General features: G+C 46.1%; 1 protein-coding gene across 3 annotated transcripts in view; it reads left to right on the forward strand.

The window, feature by feature from the left end:
* Positions 1 to 22,782, forward strand: part of XDH (xanthine dehydrogenase) — a 68,821-nt gene extending 46,039 nt beyond the window's left edge. For all 3 annotated transcript variants that reach the window (XM_049696316.1, XM_049696315.1, XM_049696317.1), the window contains 11 exons: positions 282 to 473; positions 652 to 797; positions 1,589 to 1,670; positions 2,179 to 2,274; positions 2,909 to 3,037; positions 3,627 to 3,701; positions 5,983 to 6,035; positions 11,236 to 11,350; positions 12,009 to 12,074; positions 13,529 to 13,717; positions 15,027 to 22,782. In XM_049696316.1, the coding sequence (XP_049552273.1) occupies positions 282 to 473; positions 652 to 797; positions 1,589 to 1,670; positions 2,179 to 2,274; positions 2,909 to 3,037; positions 3,627 to 3,701; positions 5,983 to 6,035; positions 11,236 to 11,350; positions 12,009 to 12,074; positions 13,529 to 13,717; positions 15,027 to 15,212 (1,329 nt within the window). In that variant the 3' untranslated portion in view covers positions 15,213 to 22,782. The remainder of the gene's footprint in view (positions 1 to 281; positions 474 to 651; positions 798 to 1,588; positions 1,671 to 2,178; positions 2,275 to 2,908; positions 3,038 to 3,626; positions 3,702 to 5,982; positions 6,036 to 11,235; positions 11,351 to 12,008; positions 12,075 to 13,528; positions 13,718 to 15,026) is intronic.
* The last annotated feature ends 1,235 nt before the right edge of the window (positions 22,783 to 24,017 follow it).

Genomic DNA, 24,017 nt, shown 5'->3' on the forward strand with positions numbered 1-24,017 from the left:
TACTCTGGAGATAGTAAGTGTGACTTTGAAGCAAGTGCTTGACCTGCTATGACCTTATATTTCAGAATGAGGCATAAATTAGAAGGAGGAGACACAGAAGGCCACGAGTGCACTAAGGAGGTTTGCAATACCCCAGGAAAGAAATAATTTGGGCCTGAGGAAGAACAGTTGACTGTGGGGCTGGCAGAGGTGGGGTTGCTCACAGCCCTTGAAATTCCTTTTTGGAGGAGCCAATGAAATCCATGCATCGTTCTCTCCCATTTTGGTTTCTTCTGCTTCAGATAATGGAACGAGCTCTACTCCACATGGACAACAGCTATAAAATCCCCAATGTCCGGGGCACTGGGCGGCTGTGCAAGACCAACCTGCCCTCCAACACGGCCTTCCGGGGCTTTGGGGGGCCCCAGGCATTGTTCATTGCCGAGCACTGGATGAGTGACGTCGCGGTGACCTGTGGGCTGCCTGCAGAGGAAGTAAGCGGGGAATCTGGGGGCACAAGTCAGAGGAAGTTAGCCTGCTTTGTATCTTGGACATCTCCCGTGGGGGTAGAGGATGGGCAGGCGCTGGTGAGGGGCAGGAAGCTCAACTTCCAGTTATGCCCCCCTGGTCTCTTGCCACCGACCTGGCCTCAGTGTCTCTTTCCTTGGGAAGGTACGGAGGAAGAACCTGTACAGAGAAGGGGACCTGACACACTTCAACCAGAGGCTTGAGGGTTTCAACTTGCCCAGGTGCTGGGATGAATGCCTGAAGAGCTCTCAGTATCATGTCCGGAAGAGTGAGGTTGACAAGTTCAACAAGTAAGCGCCAGGAGGGGAAGAGCCTGACGTTCTGGGGCTTCTCTGGGTTTCAGATTCTATAGCCTTCTTGCTGAACTCAAAATAAGAATAATAACTTAATAGGTAACTTAGGAGACTGCTGTGTTTGCTAACTCATTCACAGCCATCTCTTTAAGATCCTGAAATGGTCTTCAGCCCTGGGGCTCAGGGCTCACAGCACTCAGCGTCATAGCACATCAGTGTGGTCCATCTTTATACGTTTGTCTGCCTTCTGGGCAGACGATGGTCTAGAGAACACCAGCCTGGGACTAAAAACACCATGTTATGTGCCTGCCTCTGACACTAATCTATAAATGTGACCTTGGCAGTCACTCCATCTCCTTGGGTCTCAGTTTCATCATCTGTAGAGTGGGGATAATTGTGCTGGCTCTGTCTTTCTGACAGAGTTACTTGGATAACCAAATATACAGCACAAAGAAAGTATTATCATTATCATCAGCGAGCCACAGTTCCTCCCTGGGGCGAGTAGAGTCCAAGATCACCAGAGCACTCTGACCCAATCCGAATCCCACTCAAGACTTTCAAGGGTGGGCCCTGTTTCTGCGCCACTGGAGGATCTAGAACCCAAATTTCCGCTGTTCTCATTTTGTCTACACAATTGAAGCACAACTCAGTTATGACAGAGACTAACTGGGCAATTCCAAGGATGCTTTGTTCCAATTTTACAAAGATATTGACATAAAATATGTTCAATCTGACATGAATATAGCGGAGAAGTTGCTATGAGAATTTTTTTTTTTTCTTCCCTCCAGGGAGAATTGTTGGAAAAAGAGAGGATTGTGCGTAATTCCTACCAAATTTGGAATAAGCTTCACAGTTCCTTTTCTGAATCAGGTAATTGCTTTATATAATTTTGTCCATCTCCACTGCACTGGGGCCCCATTTCCCCCTCTGCTTGCAGTGTTGCAAGGGAAAGCCCATTGTCACGGGAACAGAGCTGAACAGAGGAACTCTTTGCTGTTTAAATGAAAGTTGAACTTGCGCATACCTACTTGATCTGGGGTCAATGTCTAGTTCCTATCTTCCTGCCTATAGGACTATGGACATCTGTTCTGCCTTTCTGATCCCATTTCTTCGTCAGGAGAATCAGGACAAAGACCTCCCTCCCTCTTAGGATAGGTGACAGAGAGATACGAAAAAAATAAAGTGGTTTTGCAAACTGCTGAAAGACTGTATACTTAGATCATGAGATTTGTACTGCTTTGATTTTTCTGTCTGAGTTTTCTATCCAAATTTCTACTGCTGGTTTTCTTTTTCCTGGGCTCCAGTGCTTTTGGTCCCAGGCCTTAAACTGAGTTAGGATTTGCTGAATTTTCTGTTTGGTATCGTTCTCTTCCCTTAGGCAGGAGCCCTGATCCATGTGTACACAGATGGCTCTGTGCTGGTGAGCCACGGGGGCACAGAGATGGGCCAAGGCCTTCACACCAAGATGGTCCAGGTGAGCAGTCTGGAGACCATGGGCATCCGCCCCAGCGCTGTGGTGTCTGCATGAGGGAAGATGCAGAAAAAGAGAGCAGTGCCACATACCAGAAGCAGAGGCAGGCCTAGGCTCTGGCCCTAGCCCTGCTGCTCATTTACATGTGACCCTGGGCAAGTCTGCTCCTCCTCTTGGCCTCAGTTTCCCCATCTGTGCAAAGGGGTTGGCCAGGTGATGATTCAGGCCACTTCCATCACCAGCACTCTAGGGCTCTGTGACTGTGTGTAAGGTGTGTGTTATGTGTATTAAGGTAGCTGGCTACCCTCACGCACACGGGACTCCTCCCAGGGGCGCTGAATTAGAGTTGGCATACCTGCTTGGCTTGTGGGTACTGGCCAAACTGGATTTTTTTAAAAGCCAGCGTTAGTTTAAAAAGGCATTGTTCATCACCATTACATTTATGACTTTTTTTAATCCAACCAAACCGCTCCATAAAGTGCTGCTTCAGATTCAGACAGATGTGAGAACATCCGAGTCTCAGTAGAATTATGGTTTACGAAATGATTTTCTTTTCTGTAACAGTGAATCTGAATCCCATCTTGGGGAGAAGGTAGACAAGCCCTTCCCTAGGGGGTGACGTCCTCTCTGTTCGCAGGTGGCCAGCAGAGCGCTGAAGATCCCCACCTCTAAGATCTATATCAGCGAAACAAGTACTAACACTGTGCCTAACACCTCTCCCACGGCTGCCTCTGTCAGCACCGACATCTACGGACAGGCCGTCTACGTAAGGAGCCTCAGGGGCCACCATGCTGAGGGCCAGCCCAAGGCGGGGGGCGTGGAGAGTCCCCGGGCCGGGGGCTGGAATGGCTCCTTGCAGGCTTGTGGCTGTGGCCATGCCTCTGGCTCTCTTCTCCAGGGGACACCAAGCTAAAAGAGGGGTTCAAGAACCACAACCACTTCCATCAAGGCCAGGAAGGATGAACGTGGGAGGGCAAGGGTAGCTGGAGGGAAAGCAGGGGATTCTGGGAGGACACAAGACAATGGAGCGAAATTGAAATTCGATTGTGGGGTCAGCCAGGTCAGACCACGTGCTTTGTCTGATGTCATCAAACAAAGGCGTTTGACGGGAGAAGGCACCTCCTTAGGGATCCCTCAACATCTCCCCCTCTGTCAGCCTCAGGACTGGGTCAGGAAGTGCTCTCCAAGCAAGAGCCCACGGCTTCTACCCTGGGACTCAGACATTCCTAAGAGGGTGGCAAGGCTGTCTGAGAGGCACTCTGGGCACAGCGTCGCTTGCAGGTCCTCGGGGTTTTGTTTGGGTCTGGGAATGCAGAGGACTGATATGTCTGCCATGTGGGGCATGTGTTCTTCAGGAAGCCTGCCAGACCATCCTGCAAAGGCTGGAACCCTTCAAGAGAAAGAATCCCAGTGGCTCCTGGGAAGACTGGGTAAGTCTGAGCTGATTCAAGTCGCTTTTGCAAATTAAAGTGAAGTTAAGAGCAGGGCTTTGTCCCCGACCCTGGGCAGGAATAGGAGGTCGGGATCTAGTCACACAGGCAAAGAGAAGTTGAGGAGCTCTGTGTACTTTCACAGGACAAGTAAATGCCCAGCCGTACTGGGCCCCTCTCTACAGTGTTCATAGTTGAGGGAAGTCACTTGAGGAGAAGTTTTGATCCAGAATCTTGACAGCCCCGTGGGAACTAGGGGTTCGGCTACCCTGAGCCTCAGAAGACGGGGTGAGTGCTACCTCCACCTCACTGAGAAGCCTTGGTCCCTTGGGGCTGGTCCCCTGCCCCACTTGTCTGCAGTCTTGATGAGCCTTGTTTTCTCCAAACCTCCATCTCTTGGAGGACTGCCCCAGGAGCCTCTCCCCGTGCCCAGCTCTGGGGTCCGGAGACGCTATCTGGGAGGGGGCAGGGAAAAAGATACTGCCCACGAGTTTATATCATCTCTGTGATTTTAAGAGTGACACAACAAGCACTCATGATAAGAATGAGCCCACTTCTCTGATTTCTGGTTCAGAAGCCTGCATGTCAGAAACCCTCAGAGGGAGGCTGCAAGGAAGTGTCTCTCAGGTGAGAGACCTCAGCTCCTCCCATGAGCAGAAATAGCCATGGTGGCCCTGCCTCACCTTCCCCTAATGTTGGAATGAAAGGACTGGATAGAACAGTAACACATAAAATGTGACCACACGTGAACCAGCGCAGATAGTACAGATCTCCCTCAAGAGAGTCAAAGAAAATAAGCTATTTCTCTCTGACTCACTCACCTTACTATGCCTCACACAACCTGCACTCCCCTGCCCACATTCATAGATACCACATGCATGTGGGTTGATTTGGGTAGTTTGAATTTTAGTATGGATTTGTAAGGCAACGTAATTGTTTTTAATAATGCCTTTCCAATCCGTTGACCTGGACTTTGTCCTCAACTATCAGCCATGTAGTCCAGTGTTCCTTATAAGCAGATAACCCCCAAAAGGCCATTATCAGAAGGGTGTGATCAGGAGACGACAGGCATCAAAGCTCTTTAGTGTTTGTACTGTACTGAAAAACAAGCCATCACTGCCACCCCTATGATCTATGTATATATTTGATATCATGCACATATAGTAAGGATCCTAGAGAAATTTTTTCTCTAAACCTTAGTTTTCTCATTTGTAAAATGAAGATAATAATCTTCTTAAGTGCTGACCTTATAGGATTGCACTGAATATTAAGTAAGACAGTATCTGTGAAGGACTCAATAGCATTTGATATATAGTAAAGTGCTTGGTAATTGACAATGATGATGATGCAAACTATATCAGTAACAAATTAAATCTTAGAGCTGTGGATATTGAAAGAGAGAGAGAGAGGAAGGAAGGAACGAAGGAAGGAAGGAACGAACGAACGAACGAACGAAGGAAGGAACGAAGGAACGAAGGAAGGAGGGAAGGAAGGAAGGAAAGGAAGGAAGGAAGGAAGGAGGGAAGGAAGGAAGGAAGGAGGGAAGGAAGGAAGGAAGGAAAGGAAAATTTATTATGTAGTTAAAGAGATAGAATGGATGGAGAGATGGGTAGCTTTATTAACAGGAAAGTATAAGTAGGAACACAAGGCTAACATGTTAAGTATCAAATGGGCAGTGTACAGAGCTGCTGTTGTAATGCCCAGATTAGGGAGTAATCACAGGAGAAGTGGATGAAGAGGCAAGCTTGCGCTGGTTGCTGAGGGAAGAAAAGGATTGGGACAGATATAGCAGAGGACCCACGTAAACAAAGGTGCAGACGTGTGGGGACATGAAGGATTGGGAGAGACTTAACACTTGATTTTGGCTGGAGTAGCAATGATGTGTGTGTTACATAAAGCCAGAGAGAAGACTGGGGTCCTGAATGTCAGGCATTTGGTCTATTGCTCTGTAGGCAATGGGGAGACATGGAAAGCTCTAGAGGAGGGGAGTGACATGGCTAGTGTGGTGTGTTAAGATGACCCCTCTGACTTGGCTGGGCTACACGGCAGGGCGCGGAGGCGACAGTTAAGAGGCTACTGCAGCGCTCCAGGCTTCAGGTGACGAGGACCTAGTGCAGGGGGTACGGTGAGAAGGGGAGGTAAGGTATGCAAGTGAGAATCACTAGGAAAAAGAGTTGATCAGCTTCCAGATGAGGAAGACGAGCTTCTGAAAGCTTAGTGCTGGGCCAGCGTTTCTGGAAACCATGGTTCCCCCTTCCTGACGGCCATTTCCTCTGCTCAGGTCATGGCTGCCTACCGGGGTACAGTGAGCTTGTCTGCTACCGGGTTTTACAGGTAAGTAAGGCGCTGATCTCGCCCGTCTTACAGTGTGTCGTCATCTTAACCTCTGCAGGGCCTCCAGCCCTGAACTCTGTCAGCCTATGGTCAGGAGAGAGCAGTTGCACCACAATGCTTGTCTCTCCCATAGACCCCCACCAGCTTCAATTCAAAGATGCTCTAAAATGCGTGGCTCACCCAGCCATGCGCCGGAAGCACGAGCTGTTACATCGGAAGACCTCTGTTCTAGTTCTGGTCTTACAGTATACTATTCCACCTGGGGGAATCACTGGTTCTCTCTGAACCTGTCTCCTCATTTATTGACATAGTGGGTCAATGACCAGCCATCCGCCCCTCAGCGTTCTCCTGCAAGAACCAGAGGCGTCTGGTGTTCCGAGTTACCCGTGTGTGTTACTTTGTGCTACGCGTCACATTTCTTTAAGGAGGCTTTCCTTCAAAAGAATGAGAGGAGGATTTAGAGCACATAGTCCTGTTACAAAATGCAGAATTCAGTGGACTTAAAGTGAGTTTTAGAAAAGAGCACGTATCTTCTGCAACTTTAAAATTCAGTAGCAGAGACCCTGTCCATCTGATTTAGAAGCTGTAAAAAGATATGATCATATCTACTGTCAGCCATAATGTTTTAGCTTTCTCTGGGAAATTTAACTAGTGCCTTTTCTTTCACAGATCAGTGGATTTGGAAAATAGTTCAATGTTTGCTTTAAAAGGTCTTGTGTGAATTTATGAATATATATAATATATATGTAACATAAATGTATATATATATACTTTCGGGCAAAGCAATGTTTTGCCAGTGTTCCTTGGGTTATGTAATATTTGACCTACACAAACACAAACTAATGCAAATTTTCTCATAAGTTCCTATTTCATTTTTAGAGTTGATAAAACTGGGGTTATATCAGGGAACACCCAGATGAAGATGGTGAGTTCAGAGGTCAAAGAAGGTGATGATCTCCTGGGAGAAGCCTTTTCCCTCAGCCCTGTATCGGTTTTGTTTTCATGCAGATTCTGATCACATCAGCTCACATCATTATTTCTGTGGAGTGAATAGAATAGCACAGATACAGAGTGTTATAAGCAGAGAACACACACACACACACACACACACACACACACACACACTCGTATATGTTGACTCATGCAAAATTGAATCTTATAAGATATTCAGGATTGAAAAAGAAAAAAATTTATAAAAGAGCATCTGCTTTTATTAGCAACCCTTTGCTCAAATCATTTGTTGAAACTTAGAAGGGATCAGTAGATGAGGAGTAATACCAGGCAAGGTGGCTGCGTTAAGAGGCACCCAAGTTGGCACGAGGTACTGATCTTATGACCTTTCACCTCGAGAAAGGTGAGCAGCCCTGTGAGCAGGTGAACTTGTATGAAAAGCTCACAAGCCGGCCCAGAAAGAACCTCTGGTTCTGAGATCTTGAATCCCTATTCAGTAGATCATTTGGAGTGTAGCTTGTGTCCTTCATGAGCTCAGGCAGATCTGTCACCTCCATTTCTACCGTGTAGAGGCCAGCATGCTGGGAGCCTCCACCACTCAGCTCTACAGAATGATTCATATAAAGGCCATTGGCAAAGTAGAGCCAGAGACAAGGGACAAAATGCTCCAGAGTGCCTGGGTTTCAGAAACAGGTTCAAAATGTTCAAAACTCATGGACTTTTTTGAAGAACAGCTGAATAAAAAATAAAACCTTATGACAATGGAGACACAACGACCCAAAACCTGTGGGATGCAGCAAAAGCAGTTCTAAGGGGGAAGTTTATAGCAATACAAGCCCACCTTAAGAAGCAGGAAACATCTCGAATAAACAACCTAACCTTGCACCTCAAGCAATTAGAGAAAGAAGAACAAAAAAACCCCAAAGCTAGCAGAAGGAAAGAAATCATAAAAATCAGATCAGAAATAAATGAAAAAGAAATGAAGGAAACAATAGCAAAGATCAATAAAACTAAAAGCTGGTTCTTTGAGAAGATAAACAAAATAGATAAACCACTAGCCAGACTCATCAAGAAAAAAAGGGAGAAGACTCAAATCAATAGAATTAGAAATGAAAAAGGAGAGGTAACAACTGACACTGCAGAGATAAAAGAGATCATGAGAGATTACTACAAGCAACTCTATGCCAATAAAATGGACAATCTGGAAGAAATGGACAAATTCTTAGAAATGCACAACCTGCCAAGACTGAATCAGGAAGAAATAGAAAATATGAACAGACCAATCACAAGCACTGAAATTGAAACTGTGATTAAAAATCTTCCAACAAAGAAAAGCCCAGGACCAGATGGCTTCACAGGCGAATTCTATCAAACATTTAGAGAAGAGCTAACACCTATCCTTCTCAAACTCTTCCAAAATATAGCAGAGGGAGGAACACTCCCTAACTCCTTCTACGAGGCCACCATCACCTTGATACCAAAACCAGACAAAGATGTCACAAAGAAAGAAAACTACAGGCCAATATCACTGATGAACATAGATGTAAAAATCCTCAACAAAATACTAGCAAACAGAATCCAACAGCACATTAAAAGGATCATACACCATGATCAAGTGGGGTTTATTCCAGGAATGCAAGGATTCTTCAATATACGCAAATCTATCAATGTGATAAACCATATTAACAAATTGAAGGAGAAAAACCATATGATCATCTCAATAGATGCAGAGAAAGCTTTTGACAAAATTCAACACCCATTTATGATAAAAACCCTGCAGAAAGTAGGCATAGAGGGAACTTTCCTCAACATAATAAAGGCCATATATGACAAGCCCACAGCAAACATCATCCTCAATGGTGAAAAACTGAAAGCATTTCCACTAAGATCAGGAACAAGACAAGGTTGCCCACTCTCACCACTCTTATTCAACATTGTTTTGGAAGTTTTAGCCACAGCAATCAGAGAAGAAAAGGAAATAAAAGGAATCCAAATTGGAAAAGAAGAAGTAAAGCTGTCACTGTTTGCAGATGACATGATCCTATACATAGAGAACCCTAAAGATGCTACCAGAAAACTACTAGAGCTAATCAATGAATTTGGTAAAGTGGCAGGATACAAAATTAATGCACAGAAATCTCTGGCATTCCTATATACTAATGATGAAAAATCTGAAAGTGAAATCAAGAAAACACTCCCATTTACCATTGCAACAAAAAGAATAAAATATCTAGGAATAAACCTACCTAAGGAGACAAAAGACCTGTATGCAGAAAATTATAAGACACTGATGAAAGAAATTAAAGATGATATAAATAGATGGAGAGATATACCATGTTCTTGGATTGGAAGAATCAACATTGTGAAAATGACTCTACTACCCAAAGCAATCTATAGATTCAATGCAATCCCTATCAAACTACCACTGGCATTTTTCACAGAACTAGAACAAAAAATTTCACAATTTGTATGGAAACACAAAAGACCCCGAATAGCCAAAGCAATCTTGAGAACGAAAGAAGGAACTGGAGGAATCAGGCTCCCTGACTTCAGACTATACTACAGAGCTACAGTCATCAAGACGGTATGGTACTGGCACAAAAACAGAAAGATAGATCAATGGAACAGGATAGAAAGCCCAGAGATAAACCCATGCACATATGGACACCTTATCTTTGATAAAGGTGGCAGTAATATACAATGGAGAAAGGACAGCCTCTTCAATAAGTGGTGCTGGGAAAACTGGACAGGTACATGTAAAAGTATGAGATTAGATCACTCCCTAACACCATACACAAAAATAAGCTCAAAATGGATTAAAGAGCTAAATGTAAGGCCAGAAACTATCAAACTCTTAGAGGAAAACATAGGCAGAACACTCTATGACATAAATCAAAGCAAGATCCTTTCTGACCCACCTCCTAGAGTAATGGAAATAAAAACAAAAATAAACAAATGGGACCTAATGAAACTTCAAAGCTTTTGCACAGCAAAGGAAACCATAAACAAGACCAAAAGACAACCCTCAGAATGGGAGAAAATATTTGCAAATGAAGCAACCGACAAAGGATTAATTTCCAAAATTTACAAGCAGCTCATGCAGCTCAATAACAAGAAAACAAACAACCCAATCCAAAAATGGGCAGAAGACCTAAATAGACATTTCTCCAAAGAAGATATACAGACTGCCAACAAACACATGAAAGAATGCTCAACATCATTAATCATTAGAGAAATGCAAATCAAAACTACAATGAGATATCATCTCACACCAGTCAGAATGGCCATCATCAAAAAATCTAGAAACAATAAATGCTGGAGAGGGTGTGGAGAAAAGGGAACACTCTTGCACTGCTGGTGGGAATGTGAATTGGTTCAGCCACTATGGAGAACAGTATGGAGGTTCCTTAAAAAACTACAAATAGAACTACCATATGACCCAGCAATCCCACTACTGGGCATATACCCTGAGAAAACCAAAATTCAAAAAGAGTCATGTACCAAAATGTTCACTGCAGCTCTATTTACAATAGCCCGGAGATGGAAACAACCTAAGTGCCCGTCATCGGATGAATGGATAAAGAAGATGTGGCACATATATACAATGGAATATTACTCAGCCATAAAAAGAAACGAAATTGAGCTATTTGTAATGAGGTGGATAGACCTAGAGTCTGTCATACAGAGTGAAGTAAGTCAGAAAGAAAAAGACAAATACCGTATGCTAACACATATATATGGAATTTAAGAAAAAAATGTCATGAAGAACCTAGGGGTAAAGCAGGAATAAAGACGCAGACCTCTTAGAGAACGGACTTGAGGTTATGGGGAGGGGGAAGGGTGAGCTGTGACAGGGCGAGAGAGAGTCATGGGCATATACACACTAACAAACGCAGTAAGGTAGATAGCTAGTGGGAAGCAGCCGCATGGCACAGGGATATTGGCTCGGTGCTTTGTGACAGCCTGGAGGGGTGGGATGGGGAGGGTGGGAGGGAGGGAGACGCAACAGGGAAGACATATGGGAACATATGTTTATGTATGACTGATTCACTTTGTTATAAAGCAGAAACTAACACACCATTGTAAAGCAATTATACCCCAATAAAGATGTTAAAAAAAATAAATAAATAAATAAATAAATAAAACCTTTAGCGTCTCAAGATTTTAGGGGACAAGCTATCTGTGTGTGTATGAGTGGGGGGCATGTTCCTCTTAATACATGTGCAGTATTTTCTCTTTTCTCCCCCAGGACACCCAACCTTGGCTACAGCTTTGAGACAAACTCAGGGAATGCTTTCCACTACTTCACCTATGGGGTGGCTTGCTCTGAAGTGGAAATTGACTGCTTAACAGGGGATCATAAGGTAAGAAGTTTGCCAAACTTTAGTACTAAAGGGAAAAAGAGAAACGTCTGAAATTGCAATACAAAGAGCCGATAGGAATGAACTTTCTGGTTGGGAAAATAATGTGTTAAATCATGCCTTGGCAAACTTCCTATAAAGGACCAGAGAGTAAATATTTTAGGTTTTCTGGGCCACAGAGACTCTGCCTCAATTATTTCACTCTGTCTTGTAGTGTGGAAACAGACATGAACGTGTGTAAACAGATGCTCATGGATGTGTTCCCATAAAATGTAATTTATGCACACTGAATGTGAATTTCGTATAGTTTTCATGTGTCACAACATATTCTTTTTATTTTTGTCACTCATTTAAAAATGTGAAAACCATTTTTAGCTCACAGGCCGTAGAAAAACAGGGGACAGGCTGGGTTCAGCCTGTGGAATGTAATTTGTGAACCCCTTCCTTACATGATCGACCCAGACACAGACAGGTTCAAAGCCTCAGGAACCTGGGGACCTGCCCTTCCTACTCAGACTCCTGCCTGGGTGTGCCTGGAGTGCTCTGCTTGTGAAAGTACTACTCAGGTTGGCACTTAATAACCTAAGGGTCACCAAGACCCCTCTGTCATTCCACACATCCCTTTCTTTTCAAACTGCTTTTATTTTGCTCTCTGCACTAGAACCTCCGCACAGACATCGTCATGGATGTTGGCTCCAGTCTGAACCCTGCCATCGACATTGGACAGGTAAGACTCCTGGGGCGTCAGAGTGGTGACAGACTTGGCCACTGATGTGCCCCACCACCTCCTAGGGTCCCCAGCCACAGCATCTTGTCCACTGTCATTTTTAAGCAGGTCTGAGCACGGTACCAAGTGAGTCTCCCTGAGTGGGATTTAGGTAGATGAGAGCCCACCCAACTCTCGGGGAGGAAGACAAATCCACGTGGTTAAACTTGGAAAGGGCACTCATACATCAGAAAACAAGATGATGGGTGGTGGGAACACTGGGTGAGCACACACTCAAACGCATGCATACATGCACACACACGCACACACATGCATAGTCTGAGCGGGAGCATGGGGGAGTGGAGATTGAGTCTGGGATCAATGGCAGGTCGTGGGGTCTCAGGTCAGAGGCATCTTCTCCCTCCTCATTCCTCTTCCACCGAGGACAGCTCTTGTACCCTAGGAAGTAAATGCTACCAAGCGCGGGGTGGTGGAGGGTCCTGGGAGCAAAAGACATGGGTTCCAGCAAGAGGAATAAAGGGGTGGCTGGAAGGAAATCACTTTTGGAAAACATGAGAGTATTAAGCAGAGCAGCAGAACAGAAAAAGACAGAGGGAGGAATCGAGAACTGAGGTATTGAACATCCGGCAGAAAATGTGCATTGTTTCTCAAAACTGGACAGTTACTGAGTATAGAGAAACTTAGTCATAAATCTGTTTATTAACTCCCTGAACAATTGTGGTGAGGAACCCCTGCTACAGGCAGGCACAGGGCTCAGCACGGCAGACACAGATGCTCAGCACCTGGTCTCCCCCAAACACTTGCTTAGCTACGATGGTGCCACATATCACGATTCTGAGCAGTGAGGCTGGGAGAGCAGACGTGTGGGCCAGCAGAGCATGGCAGTGCCCTTTAAGAGATCTGTAAGCTACAGCAGAGGCGCTCTTCTCCCAGAGGGCAGGCAGGGCTGGGAGTTCAGAAAGCCTCAATCCTACTGTCCAGGAAAGTCCTCCTCTCTTGTGGGGCTGCCGCAAAGCGCATGGTCCCACTCAGCACAGAGGAGGGGCGTGGGCCCCTGCGGCACACTCAGCCACCATCAGCCCACGAGCTTGCTTCTCAGCTCGGGGTCGCCATTTCTCCCCTGGCAACGTGGAAGGAACATCTCCATCTGCCCTGCGGCAGGTTCTAATGGGATATTATGCCTACAGCTGCGTGTCCCTCCTGGAATGGCCGACAAGTTCTGAAACTGATTTCAACGTCAGTGCCTTTGCTCTGCCTACACAGATGCCTGGCAAAGGCCCAGATCAGTTATCCTGGGCTGGGGCGGGAGCCAGGGAAGCAGTGGGGGGCTCTTTTCAGCTTCTTTCCAGGCTCCACTGCAGGTGGGGCTTGCTGCCCGCTCTGGGAAGCAGCACCTGTCTTTGGGTGAGGGGGGCGGGAAGGCAGAGTAGCCACGGTCTCTGTCTGCCCTGCAGGTGGAAGGGGCATTTGTCCAGGGCCTGGGCCTCTTCACCCTGGAGGAGCTACACTACTCCCCTGAGGGGAGCCTGCACACCCGTGGCCCCAGCACCTACAAGATCCCTGCATTCGGCAGTATCCCCACTGAGTTCAGAGTGTCCCTGCTCCGTGACTGTCCCAACAAGAAGGCCATCTATGCATCCAAGGTACTGTTGCCCTGGGTCTGTGCTACCTTCCAGTCTACACTGCGGGAAACCACGGGTGGTGATGAGGGGCTCCAGCCACCCGCCATGTGGGTCTGTGGGGGGCTCGTGTGGAAGAGAGAGGAGAACCTGACACGAGCCTTGGTGAGGGCGATGGAGGGGTGGGCAGTCCTGCCTGGGAACATAGGGAACTGGGTCAAGGATGACACCACCTCTGTGTGGTCCAAGCCAGCTCTTGTGGGTACACTCAGAGGGATTCCTTAGTTCAGTCCTGTAGGTGGAATCCTGACCTACACCCCCGTCTCAGGTGTGCATCCCCAATGCTTGACCTTAGAGATGATCTCACAGGTCCAGCACCCATGTTGTCTCATGAGAATCAGCCTGTTCACTGCACACGGGGCAGCGCCTCTGTGCACACACTTTCACCTCCTTCAGTGTCCACCACTAGACCTTAAGTCTTGATCAGCACTCCTGGATGGTTAAAACCATCCTTTATTTCCTCCATGCTCTGAATAAGTATGAAAAAATGGTTGAAAATCAATCAAGCTGATTGATACGGTTGTTGGTCTAGGAAGGAAGACAGATAATTACTTGTAACCAATGAGACACAGCCCTTTGCTCATCTCACGGTTTACTTTACTGTGGGAGGGCCTGGGATACTTTGTGATCCTTGCCATTGGCTCTTACACTTCACTGCACATCAGATCACCGGGCGTTGGAGCTCATGATAAAAATGCAGCTCCACTGGGCTCACCCTTAGAAATTTTGATTCGGTGGGTCTGCGGTACAGCCCTGGAACCTGCGTTTTTAGCAAGTGTCCCTAGTGATTCTGATACAGGCAGTCTGTGACCTATGCTTTGGGGGATAAAACAACCTCTGCTAGAAAATAGTTTCATTCCTATTTGTCACAATGCCTCTATTTCAGCAAATTGTGAGAATAATTTGATGCCTGTGAGAGCTGGTGACAGAGCTGCAGGTGGACCATTCCCCTAGGCTTATTGCTGTGAGGAAAGGGTCAGATTTCTTTTTGTCTGTAAAATATAGTTACTTAATATAACTTTCAACGGTCCATCATATTTGCACGGTGTCACCAGAGAAAATCACATAGTAAGAGTTAAAAGAAATATGCCCACAAGGTTGAGTCATATACTGCACTGATTGTTCTCAGCCTCTGATTAATTTTGACCGTTCCTCCTGTCTTGCTCAATGTAGCCACCAGTGCTGGCTGGGCTCCCCGACATCCCCAGCCCTGCAGATGTGGAAGCTGGGCCCTCCCCTGACTCCCCGCCTACACTCTGCTCTGTCCACTCAGGCTGTTGGGGAGCCGCCCCTCTTTCTGGGCGCCTCCATCTTCTTCGCCATCAAGGATGCCGTCCGCGCAGCTCGGGCTCAGCACACAGATAATAATACGAAGGAGCTTTTCCGGCTAGACAGCCCCGCCACCCCGGAGAAGATCCGTAATGCCTGCGTGGACAAGTTCACCACCACCCTGGTATGATGCCCCCTCAGTCTGGGGAGGCGGGGCATAGGCTGGGGAAGGTTCTGTTGCAGAGAGAGGGGTGAGACAGTAGGCTCTCTCTCAACTGGGAAGCCTTGGGTCCACGCCCGCCCTCTGCTATGCAGTTGAGGTACCTCCTGCAACCTGCAGGAAAATAACAAGAAACCCTTAAAGCTGCAGCTTGCAGCTAGGCCTCCTGAGAGGAAGGAGGGCTGTTTGATGCACATTTATCACCCACAGATTTCATTGTTTTCCATAACGATGAGGGTGATGGATAAAACTCCAGAAGAGCCTAATCTTTTGTGTCCATCACTGGCATTTTTGAGACCCTTCTTTGTTAAACACACTGTGTGAGGTACTAAGGAAATGGAGAGAAAAAGAAGAATTAATGAATGAATGAGATGGAACACATATGTTCTGTGATTACCCTGTGCCATGCTGATACTGGGGACACATAAGTGCCCTTGAAGAGTTTGCAGCCTTTTAGGAAACCAGATGATTGCACTACGTGGTGATCGGTCACTACCTTGGAGGCGTGTGTAGCAGTGAACTCCACGGTCGCTGGAATCATTTTGGGGAAGCCCCTATGTGATACTTGTGGAGACAATGCCTGGCAAAAGGAGACTGTGCCAGGACAGTTTCATCCACTGGTGGAGCCTCAGAAGCAGCCCAGTCTCTGAGTTGGGCTGAAGTGGGCCCTGCATACACAGGACTCTCCAATTGCCTTTGCAGCCTCTACTGAGTTAGCAGAACTGGATTCTTCCTGATACCCAAGTTGGATTTCCTCTTGGATATTTGATAGGAAATTTGATAGGCCTTTTGGGTTTCAAGATGAAGTGGGTACTCATGAACCCAGAGTTCCTGGGATGGGAAGGGTACAGGAGAAGCCCCGGGGGCAGGCAAATCCGCCATCAGTACTGAGCGTGAGGAAGGAAGATGGGTCCCCAGTCAGGCTGCCCTTTAGGTTTTCCAGTAGATTTAGCTTCAGGGTGAGGACCACACAGCCCATGCGCAGGGCTCCCAGGCAGTGAGATGCCCACGCCTGTGCAGCAACCTTCCCATAGCCCAGAACCTCCCCACCGTGGCCCCAGTGCTGACAGTTACCCAAACCCCATTCTCAGAGGGCAGAGGTGCTGCATGGCTCCCAGGAAGCGCACACAGATTGCAAAGTTAGCTCCTTGTATATAAACTGATGCAGAACTCAACGATTTGATGAGCCCCTCCTCTGAGGCCCTAGACCTAAAGCAGAGTTTCAAACCTAAGCCCCTTTGTGATGCCACAACACCCAGGTGATTTTAAATCCCTGCAGTGGATTTGCATGAGCAGCTGATCCAGGAGTCAAGTGTGCTTTTGAAGGACTGTGTCACATGACAAAGGGCCCCTTCTCTAGTTGGTCATCCCTGGATCTCCAGAGCCTGCCACAGTGCTTACCACATGGAACGTGCTTAATAAAAATAAACGAATGACTAGGAAATTAAGGGGTCCTGCCCTGGGGGCACTCCCAACATCTGGGACTGCAGAGTGGTGTCTGGTCTTGGAATGGTGGCTGGCACTGGTGAGCTATGTGAAGACCCTGCAATAAGTTCCCTGTTGTTCCTTCCTAGTGTGTCACTGATGTACCAGAAAATTGTAAACCCTGGTCTGTGAAGGTCTGAAGAAAAAAGCCCCATTGGAGTCTTCTTATCCTACAGTGGGGATTCCATGGAAGATGACACTTGCTCTGCAGAACATGAACTTATAAAACTTGCAGGATGACAATGGTGTGATTCATCAGGACGGTGTTTGGAAGAACATTGAATGCATTGGAAGATTTTGATCAAAAATATGATTTATACAATGATAAGCAAATTCAGAAATGTTAGGCCCAAGTGGCTAATAGGCAATTAGCATCATTTCATGTCTGTTGTAATCACGTATTTGAAATAGATTTAGGAAGTGTTTGTGCTATGTCCCAACTCACTGGACAGCCTGTATAACCTCAAGTGTTGACAGCATCTGTTCTTCAAAGAGGATTTCCACAAACCTCCAGAGGCGTAAACCAAAGTAACTCTGAATCTGTGAGCCTTCCTCAGAAAGCTTTTCCTTCAAACCAGTGAGCGCCATATTATAACCTCATATCCACACTCAGATTTGCAATGGGACAGTGGGGTGAGATTCAAACCTCTAAGCACTTCATGGGAGAGAATAAAGAATGGAACAAATTCAAGGTTAATTGGATTTAATCTTCTTAAGCTGCATAAAGTAAGATTATTCTATAACACCAAAAGCCAACAAACCCAGTTATTGAGTACCTACAATGCATTAGCTTCTTCCTCTTTGTGCATTAAAAAAAGATCAGGTTTAAAAATCTTCAGCTGAAGCCAGTAGTTCTCATCTACAAATGAGGCTACTCGAATCAAGATAGGCCAGAGAAAAAACAGTCAAGGAGCCTGGGTTCTCATCCCAGCCATGTCTCTAATTATGTTTGTGACCTTAGGCTGTCACTTCCCTTTTCTGTGCTTCATTTTACTGCAAAATGAAAGGATTGGACTGGAATAATCTCTTAAGGTCTTCTCTGGATCTAAACGTCTATAAATATATGACCTAAAAACTCCAGTTACATAAGGGAACTGCAGCACTCAGAGACTTGGTTCCCTTACTGTGATGTGCTATCTGGGCTTCATGAACTTGACTTAAATCCCCCCAAGTGTCTGAGGTTGGAAAAGAGAATAGGAGAAAGGCAAGCATCCCCTCTGCTTGTTCTGACGGGTGATTTCATCACCACCTGGTGCTAGGTGGACAGTGTGACCTTGTCATGTGCCTTCACTGTATAAAATATCCAACATTCTGCTGGATGGGATCCACGGTTCTGGCCACAGGAGAAGGATAGTGTAAACCACGCAGCTGAGCCCGGCGCTTGATGTCACCAATAAATGAAACCGTCAGCTGGTTGGCATGTGAGAAATGCTTCTTCATCATCATAATCACACCAGATGCTGACATCTGCCATATATTAGCCAACCTTCATTGCTAGAGAATGCACACACCAAACACTCACATCTATACACACACACACACACACACACACACACACACACACACACTTTCTTACAAAATTCCTTTCTTCAGAATATTCTAGACTTTTACAGCATGATTAAAACTGAAGAGCTTTAGAAATAAAACCGGTATTTGCACTGAGATCCACACAGTTCCGTTTCATTGATTTTCTGGAATGTTCTAGGACATGGCCTGAAACTGAGATGTGTCTGTCAGCTGTTAGTAGTCTATCAGGGCTGAACAATGACTGAATTCCCTCTGAGCTTAGGAACAGAGGCAAGGCAGGGTGGTCGTGAAAATCAAACAGGCAAGTGCTTTGTGAGCTGTAAGTCACCGTGCTATTCCGAGGTGTTGCCTTCCTCAGACACCTGGCCTTGCCTTGTTGTCTTATCTGTAAACTGCTTCAACTCTGTAAAGTGAGGGTCCTTGGGCTTGGTGTTGCACAGGGGATGCCAGCACTGACTGCAGTATCTCACTGCAACCTGCAGAGGGCAGTGGAAGACTGGACATGAGACCATAGTCTCCAGCTGGCCCAGCAGCGTTGCGTCCGCTGCAGGTTAGTTACCGGGGAGCTGATTTTACTGCCTCAGGATAAACCAGGTGTCTTCAAAGGTCTCTTCAAGAGCCAGATTTGAAGCTGATTTAGCGTTTCAGACTGAAGAAATCTCCTCAAAGGAGCTCTCAGAAGACATGGGTCAGCTGTGGGAGTCTGAACTCCTGGTGAATGGCTGGCAGGGGAAGGCAGGTCTTACTTTCTCAGCATCTACAACTTGCCAGGTGCCAATTTTCATGTTTTACATACGGCGTCTCATTTAATCATCCCAGTGGCCTTAAGAAGTAGTACTTTAATGTCTGTAACGACATGAAGAAGAAACCCTACCCACAGCCGTGTGGTAAACGGGCGTTTACTCCCGGAAGACAAGCTGCGACTGAGCCATGGAGGCAGGGAAACCTGGCATATACCGGGAGTCCATCTGCCTGTCAGAGTGGACCCGTGCTACTCAGGCTCCCAGAGGTTGGACGAGGCCCCTGATCGCCTATCTGTTCGCCTGTGTGCAGGTTAGGACTCTCACAGGGGCACGGCCAAGCCGTGGACTGTGGTCAGAAGGCAGTGATGAGCTTCAATCTACTGCAGCTAAAAGGTGGCTGGGGAGCCAGGACGGGGAGGACAGGATGGATGGAGGTCGTAGGAGGAACCGTGGGCAAGGGATAAGGACAGAAATAGTCCTAGCTGATGGATTTACGACTGGGAACATCCCCGGGCCCACGGTATTTTTATCTTTAGCGGAGGGGGAGCCTGGAAACCATTCCCTTTGCTGCCTATTTTAGATCCTGGGACAAGGCTGTTCGGAACATGCAGCTTCCTTGACCTGCTGAGGCTTGATGTCGCCCTGGGGCCCCCCAGGCCCAGGGACCTGTCCTTTTGTTTTGTCTCTATCCTGGACTGGGGGAGTACATGCCCCCAAGGCAGGAGACAGATCCTGTGACAATCTCATCACCTGAAACAAAGCAGCCCACCGATGGGAATGGAAATGTCAGGAACCGCCCGAAGGGTTTTTGGCATCACCTCTGTCCTTGAACTGGCCTGGCCCTGACCTTGTCCAATCTTCTAGACCGACTCAGCATCCTAGAACTGGAAAGAACTTGGGAACCATCAAACTCAAGCTTTTTGTTTAACAGCCAAGAATCGTAAGCCCAGAGAGGGTAACTGACTTGTCTACTGTCCCACAGCACTTTAGTGGGAGAGACAGGCTTATGACAAGGCTGCCTGACTCCTGGTCCAGATGCTTTAAACTAAATCATACATCCACTAGTCAAGCGAGCCTTCTCTTAGGCAACCTTTGGGTCAAATTGTGGGGAAAATGATAGAATTCTAGTCACGTGGGGTGGGAAGACGATATGGACAGCTTGGAGCCCAAGACAAACACTGTGCCCTACTGTCGCCTGTGCTCTAGGACAGGGTGCTGCAATTGGAATCCTTCTGAAGCTCCACAGGTGGGAACAAAACAGTAAGTGCAAAACAACCCCTTGTTCCAAAGTGATGGGCTAAGTCACCTATGCGAGACTTGCAGAGGGGCTTGGCTGGAAACGGACTTTGCTGCCTTTAGCTCATCACCTACCTCAGGGAGTAAAGAAATGAAATACAGAGTTTGAGATATTGGAGAGAGAGTATGTCTTTGAAGACAGCAAGATGTATATCCTCCTTGTTACAGAGAAAAGAGGGAGGGAGGAAGGGATGGAGAGAGAGAGAGACTGTGTATGGGGCAGCATTTTCCCCCACCAGGTCAGGGGAAGGGGAGCTTCAAGGGTCCACTCAGAGACCCACATCCTGAGAGCTTCTTGAGCGGCTGTGGTTTGGATCAGCCTGAGGCAGCAGAGCAGCAAGAGGAAGTGGGTGAGAGCGAGTTACCCATCCTCCAGTGTCAGGGCAAGGATACCAGTGTGGCCACACTGGAGGAAGCCACCCAGGAGGACTGCCTGGAGGGGGTGATGTAATCCCAACAGAGGGAGAGACCATTTTGTGCCTAGGGATCAAACTAGCCTCCGGTTAGCTTGCTCCAGGGTGGCCCACTGGAGCACCCTTCCGAGTGCTCTACTGTGCCTTTGTGATGGCCCGAGCCTGAGACCTGAGATTTCTCACTCAGAAGTCTTTCCTGAGAATGAGCCCTGAATGTTGGGGGAGGGGGCTTAAGCAGCCCAGGCTGCTCCCACTGTTCTGATGCATTCAGAACACCAGCCCTAGAAGCACAGAGCGCGTTTCTGAGAGTCTGGGCAGCGTGTGGCTTGCTGCCTTTTCCTCCTGCCTGCCCATCTCCATCACACCCTAGCGGGGCTGGAGACCAGGGCCCTTCCTCCGTGCAGCCAATTGTCCTCACCCATCAACAGCGTTGAACTGACCCATGCATGTGCCCTGTGTTCTTCCTCCCGTGAGATGTGTATTTCCTGGGGTCCTCCTGTCCATGTGATGTACTGGAGGGAGGCTGCCTTTCCTTGCTTCCCACCAAGGCTGGAGTGAACACCTGCCCTGGGCAGTGGCACCAGCATGCCTCAGGCATTGCTTGGCTATTTAGGAACTGAGTGTGGGCGGGCCAAGCCCCTCTGCTTCTCCTCTTCTTCCTCTCTCTTGGGCAAGTCACTTAGTCACTCAACCTCAGTGTTTTCATCTGTAAAATGGGCTTGAATAATCATACCAACCCTGCAAGAAAATTTTATTTCTAAATGGACATGCATGAGGTATCCACCGCAGCATGGGGAATTGTCCTTCCTGCAAAAAAATTATAAATGGAGATACTCGACTTTGGTACTTGCTCCTAGTCCTTTATCAGACCCACATAATTATTTTGTACTATAGTTTCTTAAAGCATTTCTATGTGCTGAAACAATTATACACAGAAGTGGAACATCTTGTCTATTACTCATGTTTTGAGTGTTGTGTTTATAACCAGATACACTTTGAATTTGTTTGTTTCCCTGTGGAGGGTCTGTTTTTCCTTTAAGAACTTTTTTCTTAAATAAATTCAATTACAATGTATACCAAATATAAGTAATATGGAGAAAAATAAAAGACACATATATACTTCCCACCCAGTTCTAAAAATGTTTGTTTCCCCATATTTGTTTCTCATGCTTAAAAATGAATAAGTACAGCTGAAGCCTCCCATTTCATTCCACCCCCGCCCTCAGACTTGCCTCTCTGCCTTAAGGTAGTCAATATTCTAAGGTTGGTGTGTATCCTCCCCCTTCATGTTTTTATATTACATGTGTATTCATTCACAGGCAACGTACAGTAGTTGTGCATGAATGTGTTTCAAAAGTCATACCCATCAACCACCAGAATGACTAAAATTAAAAAGACTAAAAATTCAAGTGTGAATAAGATGCAGAGTAACTGGAACTCTCACACACAGCTAGGAAAGTAAATTGGTAAAACCCTTGGGGAGAACTACTGAGAGTCTCTACTTAAAGCTGAAAGTCTGCATACCCCCTGCCAGGAATTGCTGAGCTTATACCTCAGAGAAATGCATGCACATATGCACCAAAAAAAAAGTCCCAGACTGATCATAGGAGCACTGCTTGTAATACCTCCAAACTAAAAACATCCCAAATGTAGATCACCAATGAAAAGCATAAATTATCGTGGCACGTTCCTACAATGGAATCCTAGCATAGCAAAGAGAACGAATAAACTATAGCTACATGCTTCAACAAGGATGCGTCCCCCAAACATAATATGGAATTAAAGAAGCCAGACAGGAAACAAGTACACACTTTGTATGTATATGATCCCATGTATATAAATTTCAAAAATAGGCAAAACCAATCTATAGGATTAGAGGTTACGCGAGTAGTTACCTTTGGACAGGGGTAGTAACTAGAGTAGAGCAAGGTGGAGGAGACATCTTCTGGGATATTTGTTAACGTTCTATTTCTTAACCTGGGTGTTGGTTACAAGGGTGTGCCGCTTGGTGAAAATTCATTGAATGGTTCATTATGATGTGTACATTTTTATGTATGTATATTGCTCTTCAATAAAATTTCCTTTGGAAAAAAACCCACATCCATGATATCATATGGTGAAATCCTTCTGCAACTTGCTTTTCCACTCAACCTTACGCTTTTAATATGTATTCATTTGATCTAGTTCAGCCATTTATCTGTTATGTAGTGTTTTATTATATGTATATGCCAATTTTTATTTTTTCTTCCTCATACTAGCGGATGTTCATGCTGTTTCCAATCTTTCACTGCTACAAACAACACTGTGGGAAACATCCTCGAACATACCTCCTTCTGCAACGGGTGAGAATTTTCCTCCACGGCCCATACTCCCAATTGTCATTTCCGGGTATGTCTACTTTGTTCTTTTATTTCTGACTCGTTCATGTTATGTTTTAGTTGAGTCTCTTATAAATAGTATATAAGATGAGGGGGTGTGTGTGTGTGTTTAAATGCAATTTGAGAATCTTTCTAACTGGCAAAATAAGGTATTTACAGCAGTTGTGATTAATAATGTATTTTGATTTATTTCTGTCATTTCGTTTGGTGTTTCTCTACTGACCGTGTTTACTCTCTTTTGCCCATTGTCTTCCACTGGCTTAATCAAGCTATTTCTTTCCTTCCTGCCCTGCTCTCTCTACTAGTTTTTTTGTTCTACAATCTATTTCTACTCTTTTAGAGATAATCTTTAAATTTTTAACATGCACACTGTATTTAGAAAAGCCTATGTTTAATTAAATATATATGCTGCCACGAAACAGGTTAAGAACCTTAAAATGCATGAACTCTGATCATGCCCTCTCTTCCTCCATCTCTGTAACTGAGTAGTTTCACCTTGTTCTAACACTTTCTTTAGTCATTGTTGTGTTATCCTTGAAAAGGTTAGTTGTATTCATATGTTTACCTTTATTTTCTCATCATTGCTTTTATATCCCACTCTTCCTTCTGGGTTCAATTTCCTTCATTAAGAGACACATCTTTTTTTATTCTTTTTTTTTTTTTTTTTTTGTGGTATGCGGGCCTCTCACTGTTGTGGCCTCTCCCGTTGCGGAGCACAGGCTCCGGACGTGCAGGCTCAGCGACCATGGCTCACGGGCCCAGCCGCCCCGCGGCACGCGGGATCCTCCCGTACCGGGGCATGAACCCGCGTCCCCTGCATCGGCAGGCGGACTCTCAACCACTGCGCCACCAGGGAAGCCCCGAGACACATCTTTTAGTAGTTTTTCAGTCAGAGTTTGTGAATGGTAAACTCGGTCTTTTTTGTAAAAATGT

Source organism: Orcinus orca, chromosome 13 (genome assembly GCF_937001465.1).
Source record: "Orcinus orca chromosome 13, mOrcOrc1.1, whole genome shotgun sequence".
In the NCBI taxonomy this organism is placed as follows: domain Eukaryota; kingdom Metazoa; phylum Chordata; class Mammalia; order Artiodactyla; family Delphinidae; genus Orcinus; species Orcinus orca.